Here is a 16,702-nt window from a genome sequence, read left to right as displayed (position 1 = left end):
TAGAAATCCACTATTTTGCATCTCTCTTTTTTTTTTTTTTTTTTTTGCTGAGGCACTCAAGGTTTACATTCATACAGTAACGGTTTCAAGCTATATTTTTACATTCACTATGGGTATCTTTAATCATACATGAATCAGGATTAAATGCCCGAGCGGCTGTGTTCTCTTTCTGTTGGCAGTATAATAATGACATAATAGTCTCTATGTCAAGCATTCTCAAACAATCTGTATTCTGACATTTGTTTGCAGAACCTATTGAATATTAAATTTGCAGAATTTCAAATATGCTTTTGCAGACATAAAATGTCTAAATATACTGAATATTGATTGTGATCTTATCTAATAAGTTCTCCTGATATTCAACTCTGAAGATACTTTGGTTTTTAATTACATACTTTGGTGCCATTTGTTTTCTGTCTTGATCAATTAATCTCCAGACACGTAAATAATTCTTGATTCTGCAATGGCCAAGTGATTTAAAAAGATCTGACTCCCAAATAGAAACGTCTGCCTTAATGATAGTCTATTTTAAAGTTATTTGTGTTGACAAGGAGTTTAAGAAAGCTCATATCAGATGCCACATTTAATGCATGGCATGAAAGAAATCCAACACTTCAAACTGTAAGTCTCTCATCACATTTTCTTAGTTAAAATGTTCTTCTTTTTTCGAGCTTGTCACTTGTAAAGCTTTATTTTTAGCTGACATAAGGGTTGAACATTAAGATATGAGCTTTAATACCAGAAAAAATTAGCTGGACATTTCTTTAATGTTTCAAATTATAGGCTAGGGGCATATATTATAGTATGCTGCTAGAGTTAATGAAGTGTTTTGCTTCGTTGCAACAGCAAACATATGCCCATGTAATCTCTGGTGCTAATGACCTAAAGAGTTAGAGGGGATAGGTGCCCTAGAATTATTTTGCCATGCTCCTGGCAAAATAATTTGATGTACTAATGCAACATGAGATAAAATCCTGGATTGGTAACTTAATTAGAACTGCTTGTCAATTAACAATAATTGCTCCTGACCTGAGGCTCAGTAGTACATTTGTGAGGTTCCCACAAAAGATCACTTCAGTGTCCTTTATATCAACAGACCTTTCACACGGAATATGTATCCGCTGCTCTAGCTGTGCTTTAAATGAAGGAGTTAAACCTTCATTTTGAAATCGATTAACCTTCTCCTTTGCAATAAAGTGTATCACATCTCCTGTACTAATCTGGTTTAAGAAAAAAACCAAAAGAACAATCAACCCCCTGGTCACTCCACTGGTTACAAATGAGTTTTGGTGGCAGTGGTGGCACACCATAACGAGCCGGGCTGTGCCGACCTGGGCTGCCCTGGGGCATCTGCAAAACAGAAATACTCCATAGAAAAGGTAATGAAAGCCTTACCTAATCTGCACTGGTTAGATTCTTTTATGATGGCCATAAGCCACGGTTAAAATTGTTCAGACCTTCCTTAAATATCATACTCATGACAGAAGCAAACATCAGCCTGCTCTTCTAGGGATAAAATGGTGCTATGTTTGAATGTGTAACAAATGTTAGAGAAAAAATACTCAGAAGAGGTAGGAACGCTGCAGACGTTTCTGTTGTTAGTGAAAAAAAAAAAAATGACAAAGGGACAAAACACGGAACAGACACGCTTGATCATTTTGCCCAAATTCTGTTTTTTCCCATATCCTTTGTCTGTTTTCTGTCTTGTAAGACTGTAAGCAATTTGGGGCAGAGGCCGATTTTCTTGCTTGACACACTTCTAGCAGACTTGAAATACTACCACAATATGCACAACAATAACAAGAACACAAAAATCACACTTAGGCATCAGAGATGGTTTCTACATATTTAATAAATTAAAATAGCTCTTGTAAAAATCTTTCTGTTCTGATGCAAACCAGGTAAGTGAGATTTGCCTGAGGACAGAGCTAAAATAAAATAATACTGTGGGCACCTGGTCTTCTGAGTTTTCGTAACTACAAATACCTCATTTTGCATGACCTCTTCACCTATTGGGGATGCTCATATTCAGACAACCTTGTGCCAAAACATGCTAAAAAGGCACATTTCCACCCTCTTTCCATCTCTTCTGGACTGTAAGATATAGAGAAGTAAAAGCGTACCTGTATACCCGGTTTTACAAACGCAGTTGAAGCTTCCCGGGAAGTTCTGGCAGGCGGCACCGTTTTTGCACGGGTTGGAAAGGCACTCGTTGACGTCCCTCTCGCAGGCCATGCCAGTGAAGCCCTCCAGGCAACTGCACGAGAAGCCCCCCACCAAGTTGTGGCAAGTCCCGTCGTTGTGGCAGGGGGAAGGGAGGCATTCGTCGATGTCCGTCTCGCACAGACTCCCATCGTACCCCGGCATGCACCTGCACACGAAGGGCCGGAGGGGCTCGTTGGCCACGATGATGACAGGGACGCTCTCGTGGCTCTTCAGAGCCGGGCTCACCGCCAACCTCCTCAGGCAGCTCCCTCCATTCTGGCAGGGGCTCTGCAGGCACCAGTCGTGGTCCACAGCCTCGATCCGCACCCCGCTCTGGCGGAAGAGGACATCTTTGATGCTCTCGAAGAAGGTGGCCACGCCGCTGGGATTCACGTACTGGTTGTTGCCGCGTTTGACGGCCGCCATCAGGAAGGTGTGGTTGCTCTCCTCGTACAGCCCGTAGAGCTGGACGGCGGTGCCCAGCCCCGTCAGCTGGGAGCTGGCGATGCGCAAGAAGTGGAGATAGTGATTCGTCAGGAAATCCCGGATGCTGTGGGCGCTCAGGCGGAGGAGGATGCTGTTGTCAATGGTGGCGTTGCCGAAGCCCGCGAAGAAAATCCGGACGCTGCTGGTGACGGCACCGTGCAACCCGTCGTTGCTGAGGACAGCCAGGTCAAACGTGCCGTCCGTGGACCTCGCCTGCGAGTGCAGCTCACAGGTACCCCCGGGAATGCTGAAGAGGCTGGTGACTCCTGAGGTGAGGGAGCACTGGAAGCTGTCTAGCACGTCTGGATCCTGTGGCTTTACGCTGCCCAAAATTCCACCTGGGAAGAGGTTGCCATAATAGTGAACAAAGATTTCTACCGTTCTGGGCTGAGACGGGTTGTCGTTTTGGTCTATTACCTTGATCTGCACAGTTCCTGTGGAAGACATCTGAGGAACGCCAGAGTCTCTCGTAATCACCGACAGGTAGAAATCGCTGATTTGCTCCCTGTCGATCTCCCTCGTTGTTGTCAGCACGCCAGCGGTGCTCAGGCTGAAGTAGCTGGTTGCGGGGCCAGTGCTGAGCAAGTAATACGTAAAGGGACCTTGGTTCGGAGGGAGATCGGGATCTGACGATTGAAGCGTCATCACAAGAGTTCCCGCACGGTTATTCTCCATGACCTCTCCTTGGCTGGTGGACAAGGTAGGGCCGTTGTCGTTGATATCTTCCAAAGTTACCAATAAAGAGGCACTTCCTGTAGCAGACGGCGTTCCCGAATCGATGGCCAGCACAGACAGGTTGTACACAGGCAACATTTCTCGATCCAGCTCGGCAGTGACCGTCACCTGTCCTGTCTGCGGGTTGATGGAAAAGGCGCTGTTGTCGTTGCCAGACCCAATGAAATAGGAAAACCTGCTCCAGCTAGGGACAGAATCTGAATCAAAGGCACTCACGAACGTGACATGGGTGCCTGGAGGAACACCCTCGCTGATTCGTATATTGTAGGTTCCTAAGGTAAAAACAGGAGGATCGTTGGCATCCAGTATAGTGATATTAACCGTTACTTCATCTATATCTGCACCACGAATGCTCCCGAAATTTTTAGCGAGGACCTTCAAAGAGATTCGTTCTTCTTTTTCTCTGTCAAGAGGTCCTGAAACATAGATCTGGCCACTTTTCTCATCTATCTGGAAGCCTTTCTTTCTGCTGTTGCCAAAGATGAGGTAGTGGACTTCTCCATCAGTTCCCATATCACGATCACTTGCAAAAACTTCACCTACAACAGTACCTTTGGAGGCTGCCTCAGAAACCTCAAAATAATAAAGCTTGGACACAAAACGGGGCACATATTCATTTGTCCCTTCTAACTGGATGTTGACACTAGCAAAGCTGCACCTCTCTTCATCTGGAACATTAAAAGCCTTTACCGTTAAATGGTAACTTTGCTTTGTTTCATAATCTAAAAACCCCTGGGTGGTGATCGTTCCTGTATTGGGGTCAATGACAAAGAGGTCACTATCTGAGGACTGAATAGCATACGCAACCACAGCGTTAGGTCCAGAGTCAGCATCAGTGGCATTTAAACGAATAACAGTTGTCCCACTGGGGGCATTTTCTAACACGTTGGGGAAGTAGTCCTCAGGGCTGAATGCTGGAGAATTATCATTCACATCAACGACATGAACGGTGACGCTGCAGTAGCCTGTTCTGGACACCCATCCTCCATCCGTGGCAGTAACAACTAGCTCATGCTTTTGGCGTAACTCAAAATCGAGTGGTTTTGCTAGTGTCAGCGTACCGGTAGTTGTATTAATAGCAAAGACACCAGCCTCATTTCCAGAGGAAATATTGTATCTGATTAATCCGTTCATAGCGGCATCTCTGTCTCGGGCTGAAACCGTCCTGATCACTGTTCCAACAGAGTGACTCTCCGGGATAGTAACGCTCATACGGCTTTGAGAAAACTCCGGTGTATGGTAATTTTCCTCTGTTACTACTATTTCAACAGCTACCTCGGATGAGAGTGGAGGATTACCTTTATCCTTTGCTTTTACTTTAAACAGAAAGTTTTTGTTCAAATCAGCCATTAGTGAAGATGACACAGAAATCCAGCCTGTACTCCTGTCCAGTCTGAATTTATTAGTTTTGCTTTCATCAGAGATAAAGTACTCCACTTCAGAATTCAAACCAAAGTCTTTGTCATCCACTGCAGTAACTTTAATTAAGTTTGTGCCAACCCTCACGTTCTTAGTAACAGGAGTAAAATATTTACGAGCGAGGAACAGCGGTGCGTTGTCGTTGCTGTCTACTATGTTAATGGTGACGGTTGTCTCGCTCATTAATGGAGGACTGCCTCGGTCTGAAGCAGTAACGATGAAGCTGTGCCTATTAATGTTGACATTGCTTGAACCGCTGGAGTTTTGGTACCTTAAATACTGCTTGTTGAAAATTCCCCCCGTGGTTGCATTAATTCGGAAGAACTCGGACTGGGATTTTATGAAGTAGAAGACTTGGCCGTTCGACCCTTCATCGGGATCGGTGGCTGAAACCTGGGTGACCTTCAAGCCAATCCCAGGAAGCTCAGGACACTCCAGGTAATAGGATGGCTTTGTAAATCGTGGGGCGTTGTCGTTGACATCCGTGACAAATATGGTGACATCCGTGCTCACCGTCCACCCGGAGTCATGCGCAGAGACCCTGATTCTGTAGCGGTCTGTGTCCTCTCTGTTTAATGGTCTGCTGATGGTGATGTCCCCGGTGCTGGGATTTATGGTGAATGGGAGACTCGTATCCCTTATGGAGTACCTGCTGACCGCGTTCACCCCAATGTCTTCATCCGATGTCGTGACTCGGGTCACCGTAAAACCCAGAGGTGCATTTTCAGGGACGGAAGCACTGAATATCTGGGAAAACCTTGGAGCATTGTCATTTTCATCTAAAATATTAATGATAACTTTGACGGTCGTGCTCTGGAGCGGGGTGCCTTTATCTGAAGCTTTTATGGTTAGTGTGTATTGAGACAATTTCTCCCTGTCCAAGGGCCTGACACTTCTGATCTCACCAGTGGCTCGATTGATACTGAAACTATTTTCCGTATTGCCCTCAATTATTTCATAATTTAGCTGTCCGTTTAGACCACTGTCCCTGTCGACAGCAGCCACCGTCAGTATCTTCCGCGGGGACAGGTTCTCCACTATTTCTGCAATGAAGGGATCTTGCTCAAACTCCGGCGCGTTATCATTGACATCTATCACCGTTACTTCCAGTTTCTTGTATGAGGAAAAGGGAGGAAAGCCCGTATCTCTGGCCTCGATCCAAACCACGTATTTCTGTATTGCTTCGAAATCTAAAGCCCGCCCGACAGAAAGCTGTCCTGTCACCTGGTCAACCAGGAAGGTGCTGCCCAGGTTACCACTCGCGATGTAGTAAGACAAGGAACCTCCTCTGGCTGAAGACCCAGAGACGGTGGTGACAAGCGTACCGACCGCTTGGTTTTCAGGAAACGTGAAGGTCTCCTGATCCGCCTGAACACGAGGAAATTCTGCTCTGTTCACAAACCTCACGGTGACGGTTGTAGAGTCTGTCTTGGGGTACCGGCCGCCGTCCCTCACGTGAACAGAAATGGTGACTTCGGACTCTCCCACCAGCGGGTTCGCAGCCAGGATCGCCCCCCTCGCTGGATCGATGTGGAATTTCTCGGAGTTTTTCCCCACGAGGGAATAATGGAGCTCGGCGTTGGAGCCAGCATCCGCATCGGTGACGGTCACAGCAAACACAAACGAGCCTGAAACAGAGAACAAAGTTAGGGCATCTTCAGATACACCAATCGTGGGAAACACGATGCCAACTTTTCACATGGAAGCGCTCGAGAGGGTCCCCCTCCCGGTATTTGTTCTGGAGCAGTATGCTCTTACACTGCTCTGAAAATGAACAGCTTTTTTCACAAGATGGTAAGTTCAACAAGGGGTCGGTGAGTTTGTGAGCGGCCAAAAAACATGGGTTTGAACGGATGTCAGTGGCTGCACATACATCTGTACTGGAAAATGGACCTGCAACTCTTTGGAAGTCTAGCATCCCATTTCTAGAACATTCACATTATGAAAGCCATAAATCTAATAAGATTGAATGTTATTTTGATTTTTTTTTAATTACTCATAGTTTATTCATCCATGTAAAAAAACCCTGGAATTCAACGACTACTAAGGTTACGTAAGTGAACAGGCAGCACCCATGGACACTGACCCTCCACACCCACCTTCCCTTGCAGCCCCTTTTCTTCCTATTGCCCAGACGTTGCTCCTGAGGCCCCAATAGCCTCTTGCTTCTCATTTTGTAAGAGTATTCTAAGGACAGTAACTAATGCGACTGCATTTTTAAAAGCATGCTGGTCCTCTGAGATAGGGGTAAAATCACATAGAAATACAAAACCATTGCACACTAGTGCAATAACATGAATATATTATGTTTCAGGTCTTTCGAATTTATGCTTCGCAATGAGCTCGACTATACGAGCGCTATTTGCATTAACCTCTATATTTGCCTATCCGCAAGGAGAATCCAGAGTGTTCTTTTGCACTGGAGTTTAGAGATCTAAAGGACGGCACGTCTTTCAAATTTGACACTGTCCAACCACGTTGCAGAACACACTGTTGATGTTTTACTGGTACTGAAATTTAGAAAATACCCACTCCCGTATAAAAATCATGTTGTTTTCAACCTCTTAAGGCAAAATCATTCACAGGCAGGAATGACTTTGACAGCGTCCCCTTAAAACTATACTTCATGTCACTATTTGTCATGTGCAATGATTTGTACTCCAGGAGGAGGAATATTTAGACAAGAACAGTATTCAAACCCTTGTGAAAAATGGGACAGGAAAAAATTAAGATTTTTGCTTCAGTTAAGCAAATTATAGTATTAATTATTATTATTACTAATTCCCCCTTTTAAACTTGATTAAAAAATAACAAGGAAATTAAGCTTTTTCTTTCAAAATGTACACTAGATATTCTGTGATTGGAATAGAAGCAAAAGTCTTGATCAAGTTATGAGGGTTTGTTCTTTTTTTTTTGGAAAAGCTATTTCAGACGCTACATTGTACTGCCATAAAGTTGTTTTTTTTTTTTAATGGATGCCATGCCTGCTAGTAACATCATTGTCAACAGCCTTTCAAAATAATGTGAAAAGATATTAACGTTTCCTTTTAAATGAAAGTGAACTATCAGCTGAGGAAAAGTGCATGCATCCCTAGGTTTTTGTTAAGTTAAAAACAGAGTAAACATAGCTTAGGCTTTCTGTATGTTTCTAGTTATAATGGGTTTCATACAAAAAGCATCCAAAAAGATATTGCCAGAAAACATCAGTTAAACCTATCTGTACTCTTCATAAACACATTTAAAGAAACACCCCAAAAAGAACCACACAAAGGCACTGTGTCCTAGTCAGAATACACAAAGATTCACCAATGCAATAATAAAATAATTTCATAATGCTGTTCTGGAAACAGGGAAGAAATGTAAACAAATTCATTCTTCCATAAAAAGGAGAACTATTTGCAATTGTTTAAAATTTAGAGAGAAAACCCAAGACATGGAAATAAGCCCTCTTTTTTGTTCTTTTAAAGGAAAATTTGTTTTGTAAACCATTTGTCTTGGAATCCTCTCTGTAGGCATCACATATCCATGTATGCGTACGCATGTGAAAACACACAGCGTCGCTGACTTCCACAGCCAACCACTCTGACTGCAGTTTGGTGAATCTGTGGTAATACAGTGGTCACCTTATAAAATCCTTTTACTGTTTTGAGACAGTAGAGGTCCCAGTATTAGCCCATTTTAAATCTTGGAAAAAAATCTCAAAATAGCAGAATCTTTCAGTAAATTCTCTCCATCCTCATGCAATTACACATATTCTCCTTTCTTTCCCCTTGCAATGCCAATTCTGCAAATAGAAAATATTAGTATTTTGGACTTACCCATTTCTAATGTATTTATTTATCAGGCTTGTTTAAACATAAACTGAATCAGAAATTAATTCCTACATTGAGTGAAGTCACTTTAATTTGGGTGTAGGTTCCACAAAAGGAAGGTTGCTGCTTGGATTTAACTCCGTTCACCACAACTCTCTGGGCTCGGCCGTCCAGCTAGTTTTTCACCCAGCGAAGAGTGTACCTGTCTAAGCCGAGAGCCGCCAGCTTCTCCAGGAGAATGCCGTGGGAGACAGTGTCAAAGGCTTTACTTCACTTGGCTCACGGAAAGGCAACATAATTAACACCTGATATGGCCTTTTTGGAAGAGGTTGACAAAATCCTCTTTAAGAATTGCTCAGGGTGGAAAAAGTACATCTACATGCAGGAGGAGACTTTCAGAGGAAAAAAGAGGCCATTGCCTTCCTCACCCTGGCAAAATAATTTAATCACCTGTTTGAGTGGGTGCTCATTTACACTATGTCTTCTTCACATAACTGCAGGAAAATAACTGAATTTGGATGGAAGGAACAAACTAAAAAAAATTGCTAAATTGCGGGTGATATACTGAGCTTTGCCATTATTCATTCCCAGGCAACACGAAGATAACAAAACCTGAAAAACAGCTGCAGAGGAACATCTCAGAAACTGTTCTTGCGGCACAGCTTTGCATTTCATTGAGTTGTTTACGCAATCTGAAGTATCCCAGGCACCGCCACTGATCAGGTTACCTGAAGTGGTAGGTGATGGGACGTGGGTGACGTAGGGATGGTGTTGAAATTTGGGCGGGTTGTCATTCACATCGGCGACGGCGACGAGCACGCTGGTGGAACTGGAGAGAGCCCTGGGGAAGCCCCCGTCACTCGCCACCACCACCAAAGTGTAGTTCTCCCTCGCCTCTCGATCCAGGAGAGCGCTGGTGATGATTTGTCCTGTTGATGGGTTGATTGTGAATTGCGAATTGCCACCGGTAAGCCTATAGCTGTTTGAAAGAAAAAAACAAGGAAGAAAAATTAAATTAGTATTTCATAAGGCAGCCTGCTGCCTTGAGATAATAACAATTTTCTATACTCTTCAGACCACCATGCTGATGGGTATCAACACATGGATTTTCTTCTGACTGTCCATCTGTCTTCACTTTTTTTCTTTTCCATATTTTGAGACCTGTCATAAACGACATTTCTGGGGACTTCCAAGCGTAGTTGCTTAACACAGATAGACATCTAATAAATGAGGAGCAGACTCAGCCTTTGTACATTTGGAGATACAGTCGGACATACTCTCAAAACTGCCTACTGGAGGCATCCTCTAGTACTGATTTCCCTGGGCTAAAGCATTAAGTGTTATTCCAAAAGGCAGACATACCTCTTAACTGAATCCGCAGAATATAATTAGAAAAAAATACTATTTTCTGAAATAAAAGGATGACAATTTTACAAAATAATACGAGGAGTTATAATTCATGTTGTTTCCTGATACTGAGCTAAGTTTCACTATTCAAGATTTCCATGTTAATTCGTAGTAATTCATAGCAAACTAGTAACCACAGAGCTACATTAACAGAGACTAATTGGGACCAGAATGTGACTGGTGTATATGTATGTGCACACATCCCTGTGCGTGTGCAAAAATGTGATTTGCTAAGAACTGACTGTGTGCTCACTCAGTGCCCCGCACGGGCTACCTCTGGCTTACCAGCACAGTGAATTTGTCCTTTCTCCTTGAATGCTTACCCAGCTTGCGTTCTTACAGAATGAATCTCAAGATATGTGGAGCGCTGGGCTGTATTTTTAAAGGTAATCGGTTAATATTACATTTTTTATTAATTGAGGTAATGGGTTGTCTACAAAACAAAGGAAAGAAAAACTGGCTAAAATGAACAATTCCCACATTCAATATTATAACCCTGCCAAAAACCAACACAGCTGCGATTAGCATTGCTTCTTCAGAGAAGCCTGGTACAGCACAGTAGCAGCTTTTCTGAGGTATACAATTCTATAAAAGATTCAGAAGACAATGGCTTTTATGAAAGAGAGTAATATTCCTATCTTCACCTTTTTGAAATCAGAACAGGTTATGACAGAAATAATAACGCAGGCCAGAATCTTCACCTAGAGGATTGATAGCCAGCCTGTGTAACAAGCTGTGGCAACTTCTCCTGTCCAGTCACTAATCTCTACAGAATGCCAGAAGCATACTTTAATTGCTTAATTATGATATAATATGATGGCCATACGTAATTATTCTCCAGCCATAGCAATGAGCATCTAGGGCGGAAAGAATGCGCGCAAAGCCTAAAGCACCACTTAAATCTCCCTAAATACCATCAGCACAGGCAAATTTCATCTGTGATTTGCAGTGTTTTAACCCGGCGTGAGGTATTGCAGAAGAGAGGGACTTTCTCTTCTGTATTTCCACATATATAGAACGGCTTAAGCTTTAGCATTGGAAAGATGCTACGAAAACCTTTTTTTTTTTTTTTAAAGAAAAAAGAGAATAAAGACAACTTATATTTGCCATAGGACAGTCTGAGTTATATCTGAGTACAACTGCATGCAAACCAACTGGACAACGTAAGTGTGTCTCAGCATAGTTACAAAAAAAATTCCAAACCCAAGCCAAAAAAAAAACCAAACCCCCCAAACTTTAATGGGGACAACTAGCATAAAAGGCATTTGACTGAAGCGCTTCAAATCTGTCCTTTTGACTAGTTTGTGCTGACTCCTCTTACCTATACTATCTTTAACAAGACTGCTCAAGTGTGCATTGCCATTAACAACCTCATCAGCCTCCTTTAATGACTTCACAGGTTATCACCAGAAATATGAGAAAAAGAGTCGGCATGGATGGATATGTAACAGTTTTGCAGAAGATTATCTACTTCTTGCATGACACAGTCCATTTTCTGACTTTACATAAAAATTTTAGCAGAGGATTTTACATACCATCTTTGGAAACCAAAGATTTGATTTTGAAACAGGCTTTAACAAGACTGAAAAGGAGTTCTGAGTTCTCAACACCTTTGACAAGACGACCTTATGTGTTCTGGTCCCTCTAGCTTTTGCCAGTTTGGTAATACCAGCCATATTTTAAGATTTGCATTACTCAAAGTGCTGAATCTAGACAAATTCTGTCCAAGAAAAACAAAGTATGTTCCTGAGTCTAAAAAGTGTAAAACAAAACCTGAAAATAATTTTTAAATAGCTACTCACGAAGGAAAAAAAAAATATTTTTATCAACTATTCTACTATGAGGTACTGAGTGAATGACAAAGACTAATGGCAGAGATATTAAAGCAATTCAACCACAATAAAGAAATCCGAGAGCACCCTGATAATTTCTGATTATGGGATGCGATCATTACAATCATTCATACTTCGTATGGAATTCTTTTTTCTAAAGGAGCTTGCCAGAAATAGTTTCTTCGAGTGAGAGTGAATAGAATTAAAAGCTTCATTGTTTCACAATTTAATAAATGGTAGTTTTGGATGCTTTTCAAATATTTAAAGATGCCAAAACATAAAGTTTCTATTTTTGGCTTGTAGCTAGTTGGAAAGAAAATATTACAGTATTTTATACACACTTGCTTTGCCATAACATAGATCTGTTTTATTTTACTTCCTTTTTGTAAAAAAATGCCAACCACAGTGATATTCTTAAGCACTTTGAAGAATGAACTGAGGTGAACTAACAAAAGTAAACAAAGAAGCTACTTTTATATCCTGTTTTGTAGATTTGGAAACAGAGATAAAGGTGTTTGCAGTCACCACAGTTAAATGTGATAAGGTTACCTACGTGTCCTTCCAATTAATAACTAATATGAACCTGCTTTGTATCCCACTCGCAATAAATCAGTCCTCAGTAAATAATCTTCAGCTTGTCACTGCCACTCAGCATCTTCATTACTCTTGTCTGTGAAACTGGGAATGGCCAATGTTCAGCCCAGTGCCCAGATAAGTTGCATCAACTGAGCTCTGCAAACCATTTGGCATTTAAAGCAAAAATGCCAAATTCTAACTTTTTACTGGTTTTCCGACTGGGATAAACTTTATACCTTGCCTTGTGTAATTTTCATTCTAAACTGAAGACGTTAACCGACAAGAAATTTACCCAAGGAACTTGTTGGCTTTCGGTGAAAATCGCTTGCTACGTGAAAAGACGTGAATGCAGCGGCAAGGCGGGTAGTGGTTGAGCGTTCAGCGGTCCGCAGTGTCTGCCCTAACAGGCGCATTAGCGCGTTGGGTGACATCGTACCTCCTCGGCTAGTTTATTATAAATGCATCCAAGTCTGCACAAGCACGCATCTAAACTCCAGTTAGGTTTGAAAAGCCATTTAAGGTTCAAAATAAGATACTAAAGCCTTCCCCAAACACATGTATGCTATCACAAAATTAACACTATTCACTAGTTTGGACATTTTTATGCCAAAAAATGATACTGATTTCTAGATTTGCCTAGCTTAAAAACGAAAGTTTAAAGATGACTACAGCTGCAAAATACATTCTGTACTTTTTTCAGGGTGAGTGGTTTTATATGAACGTAAGTGAAAAAATAATTATCATTTAACTCCGCCCCAAAGTCAGCTTTTGTAGCAAATTTTTTAATGACATTTGAAAGTACATCTTCCTCTTCCCCACCAAGCCCTTCCTGAAAGCTCCTTCGATTAATATTTAAGTCTGTCAGCCTCCAAGAACAATGGTTTCTAGCTTCTTCAGGAATACATTTTAAAAGATTTGTGTTATATCTATTAACTATATCCTTCATTACAAGGCTTCAATTCTAAAAGCTATGCTAAACAGAAGGCAGAAGCCTTTCCAAAGGCTACACAAGTTGATGGCAGTCAGTAATGATGATCATTCACAGCCTATATCACACTTCTTTATGCAGCGAATGTATATATAAAGACTCCAAGATGAAGTGCTTAATCCATTTATGATCGTATTTGGAGTTTCAGGGTTTCTTTGGGTTTTATTTTTTTAGTTCATCTACCTCTACAGTTATTGAGAAATATAAATCTAGCCTATTAACAATTACACTCAGGTGCAAGTTAAACTCGTCTGCTTTTCACTTAGTAAAAAACTGAAATAACACTGCAACTCTACTTGTCCTTAATATAATTCTAAAAGCCTATGAACAACAAAAAAAAAGCCAGATTTGCCAAAATAATTTAGCTACATATATACAGCTGTCCTTTGGTGTCTTACAGCTTTATCGCATGTCGGTGATGGACACTGGGGAAAAAAATTCTTCAGGCAAGGTATGAGGCAGTATTACATACAGCAAAAGCAAACGACCTACCTAATAACAGCATTTGTAGAAGCGTCAGCATCTGAGGAGTTTACGAGCAAAATATCTGTCCCCGTAGGTGCATCCTCTGGAACAGTGGCAGAATACATGTTAAAGGCGAATGTGGGGACATTGTCATTGACATCATCCACCGTGACAGCAATGGTTCCAGTGCCAGTGAGGGCAGGAGACCCTGAGGGAAAACGGGATACAAAATGCTAGAGGTTACAAATACCACCATGCTAATCCGAGGTCTGCCATCCCCGATTTAAAGCTTAGCGCTTGAGCATGTCGCAGTTCACGGAGCAAGAAAACCAATTCAACACACAGGACAGGGTCAGATTTGTTTCAAAGGCATCTCAAAATAAAGTAAAAGTTGTGAAAGAAACAAAAAAAAAAAAAAGTTGTTATTTTTCTTGGTCCATCTAATTCCAGAAATATTTTGTAATACAAGCTCAGCGGAAAAAGATGGTCTTGGAACGGCTCAGAAGCCTTCCTGTAACAATTAGGACCAATTTGAACATGTGGTTGACTTTCCTATTTCTCTAAGAGAAGACGTTCAAAGGTGGCACACTGACAGCCGTGAAAACTCCAGCCCTCAAATTATTTATCCGCAGAACAAACAGAGTGGAAATGGTGGCAAACCCCAGCTTTCTGCATGGCTTCTCCACTGCCGGTCACACCCCTGACCTGGGGAGACCTTCTCTGAGCGGGCGAGAAGGTTGCACAGTCTCCAGCCCCATTCAGACTCGATTTCTCTGTAGAAGCAACCATCTATAGCAGGAAATAATGCTCGCTCGGATGAGATACTGGCTTACGGGAAATCGGACTGAACTTAACCTACGGCTTTCATTCTCCTTGTTATTCTAATACTTAACTCTGATGAGCAGAAACGAGTGAGAAATAGCATGTTGATTCATGTGCAATCTCTCGGTAGCTATTCTCTTAAGCTTCGCTTTTGTCAAATCCAAAAAAAGACAATGAAGAGTTTTACAAGTTCATGTTAGTTTTGCCAGTCTATTACAGTTATTTTCAGCCAAGAATCAGCAAGACATCTTCTCCTAACCAAATTCTTCACTGAGGGTCCCTGAAAAAAATGGGATCGTTTCTTTCTTTGAATACATAACAAAAAGGAGAAGGAGAGAGTGATAGTGGAGCGTAGAACACATGAGTTATGGCCCCTTTTACTCAAAAGACAGATGATGACCATGCCTGTTTTACCCAAGATTGTGTCGCTTTCACCTTCAATCGCAAACAGATACGACAAATCACCATTTGCTAGACTGGGAAAAAAGCGACGATAACGAAACGCTTTGGGCCAGAGACTGGTTCGAGTCCTCGCCGCAAGGCGAGCATATCACATGGAGCTGTCATTTGATGAAACCCAGGCAGCCCCCGTGTGACCCCCCCCCAGTCCTTCCATCCCAGCAGACGATCGGGGCGCTGCTACCCAAGGTTCTTGCTGGACCTCGACCTTAGGGCTGGGAAGGAGGTAGGCTCTGCTCTGGGGTCGCATGTGGTCCTGGCAAGGGCTCCAGGCATTGAGCTCTTGTATAAAAGAAGAAATAATGACCCATTTTCCCACATGGTAACCCTTGCAGGCTGAAGTATCACCACGCCGCATCACGGGAAGAAGCTGGGAGCAGCTTCTGCACGGGAAGGAGGTTTCTCACCGCGAAATACTTCAAAGTAACTTGGCTTAACGCACAAACGGACTGAACCAAAAAGCTTCCAATTGAAAGGCGCTATAAATCTTGCAAGGCTGACTTTGAAGCCTGCTGATCGGACGGGACGGATCACGATGCCGAGGAAAGAACGTGCAAGCCAAAGAGTATAGGTTTCACGCCATGGCGGCACACAATGGAGGCCTTTCTCTGCTCCAGTCTGAGGTAATTCATTTTGCCAATTAATATACTTTCAGCCAGGAAGGTTACATTAAGGCAATAAGTCTGACTCATTTTTTACCCTCCCTCCCCCCCCGCCCCGATTTTGTCATTTAGCCAAACACTTATAGATAGAAAAGACTGCAAAAGAGTTCTTGATTGCTGAAATATTGCCTGTGGAGTGTTTATTATTACTGCATTAAACGAAACTGAGTCCTCAGCGGTGTTTGCTGCATGTGTCATCAAGCTCTGGCCTTCCAAACACATTTAATCGACACTCATCTCGCAGCTAATGAAATGGAAAGTTGAAAGTTGTTAAGTTTCACAGGTGATTAAACAATTTATACATAATTCAGAAATTAATCTTGGGTAAGTCACATTCAAAGAGCATCAGTAACGCAATTCAGTCTGGAAGAGAAAGCTAACTCGCAGCTAAAACCTGAAACTCATTGTTTTAAATGCATTTGCTAACACAAAAGAGCTGGAAAATTCACGCTGTCGGTTTGTTCACAAAAAAACGAACTGCAGTGGCAGCGCCTTTAGAGATAACCCAACGCCGGGGCGGCGGGACTCGCTCCCGCGCCGCTCCGCAGGCTGGCCCTGTCCTGGCTGGCAGCACCCAGCTGGGGCTCGGTGCCGCGCTAGCTACGCTCACAGGACCGGTGACGAGAGGAGAATGGGAAGAATGCGTTCACGTCTGATGGCAAAGTACCGCGTGGACACATGCTAACGGCAAAACGCTGCAATGGGTTTGTTCTTTCTCCTGCGTGGCTATTAAATCTTTGGTCACGTAATGGAAATGGTCAAAAGGGACGCCAGATGTAATAGCTGCTGATGGGTTAGGGATATTCTCCTCCTCAGGATTAGACGCGGCAGGGT

The 16,702-nt window shown here is 42.5% G+C and overlaps 1 protein-coding gene across 1 annotated transcript in view; it reads right to left on the bottom strand.

Moving 5' to 3' along the window:
* FAT4 (FAT atypical cadherin 4) overlaps positions 1–16,702 on the bottom strand; it is a gene marked incomplete at its 3' end in the record, with an annotated part of 77,971 nt that overhangs the window by 23,871 nt on the left and 37,398 nt on the right. Inside the window, exons 8-10 of the mRNA XM_009574643.1 lie at positions 13,953–14,133; positions 9,386–9,636; positions 2,124–6,473 (exon numbers count right to left, since the gene is read on the bottom strand). Coding sequence (XP_009572938.1) covers positions 2,124–6,473; positions 9,386–9,636; positions 13,953–14,133 — 4,782 coding nt within the window. The remainder of the gene's footprint in view (positions 1–2,123; positions 6,474–9,385; positions 9,637–13,952; positions 14,134–16,702) is intronic.

Source organism: Fulmarus glacialis, unplaced genomic scaffold, assembly GCF_000690835.1.
Source record: "Fulmarus glacialis isolate BGI_N327 unplaced genomic scaffold, ASM69083v1 scaffold5713, whole genome shotgun sequence".
In the NCBI taxonomy this organism is placed as follows: Eukaryota; Metazoa; Chordata; class Aves; order Procellariiformes; family Procellariidae; genus Fulmarus; species Fulmarus glacialis.
The sequence above is the reverse complement of the archived record's forward strand: the minus strand, read 5'-3'. Positions and strand labels throughout refer to the sequence as shown.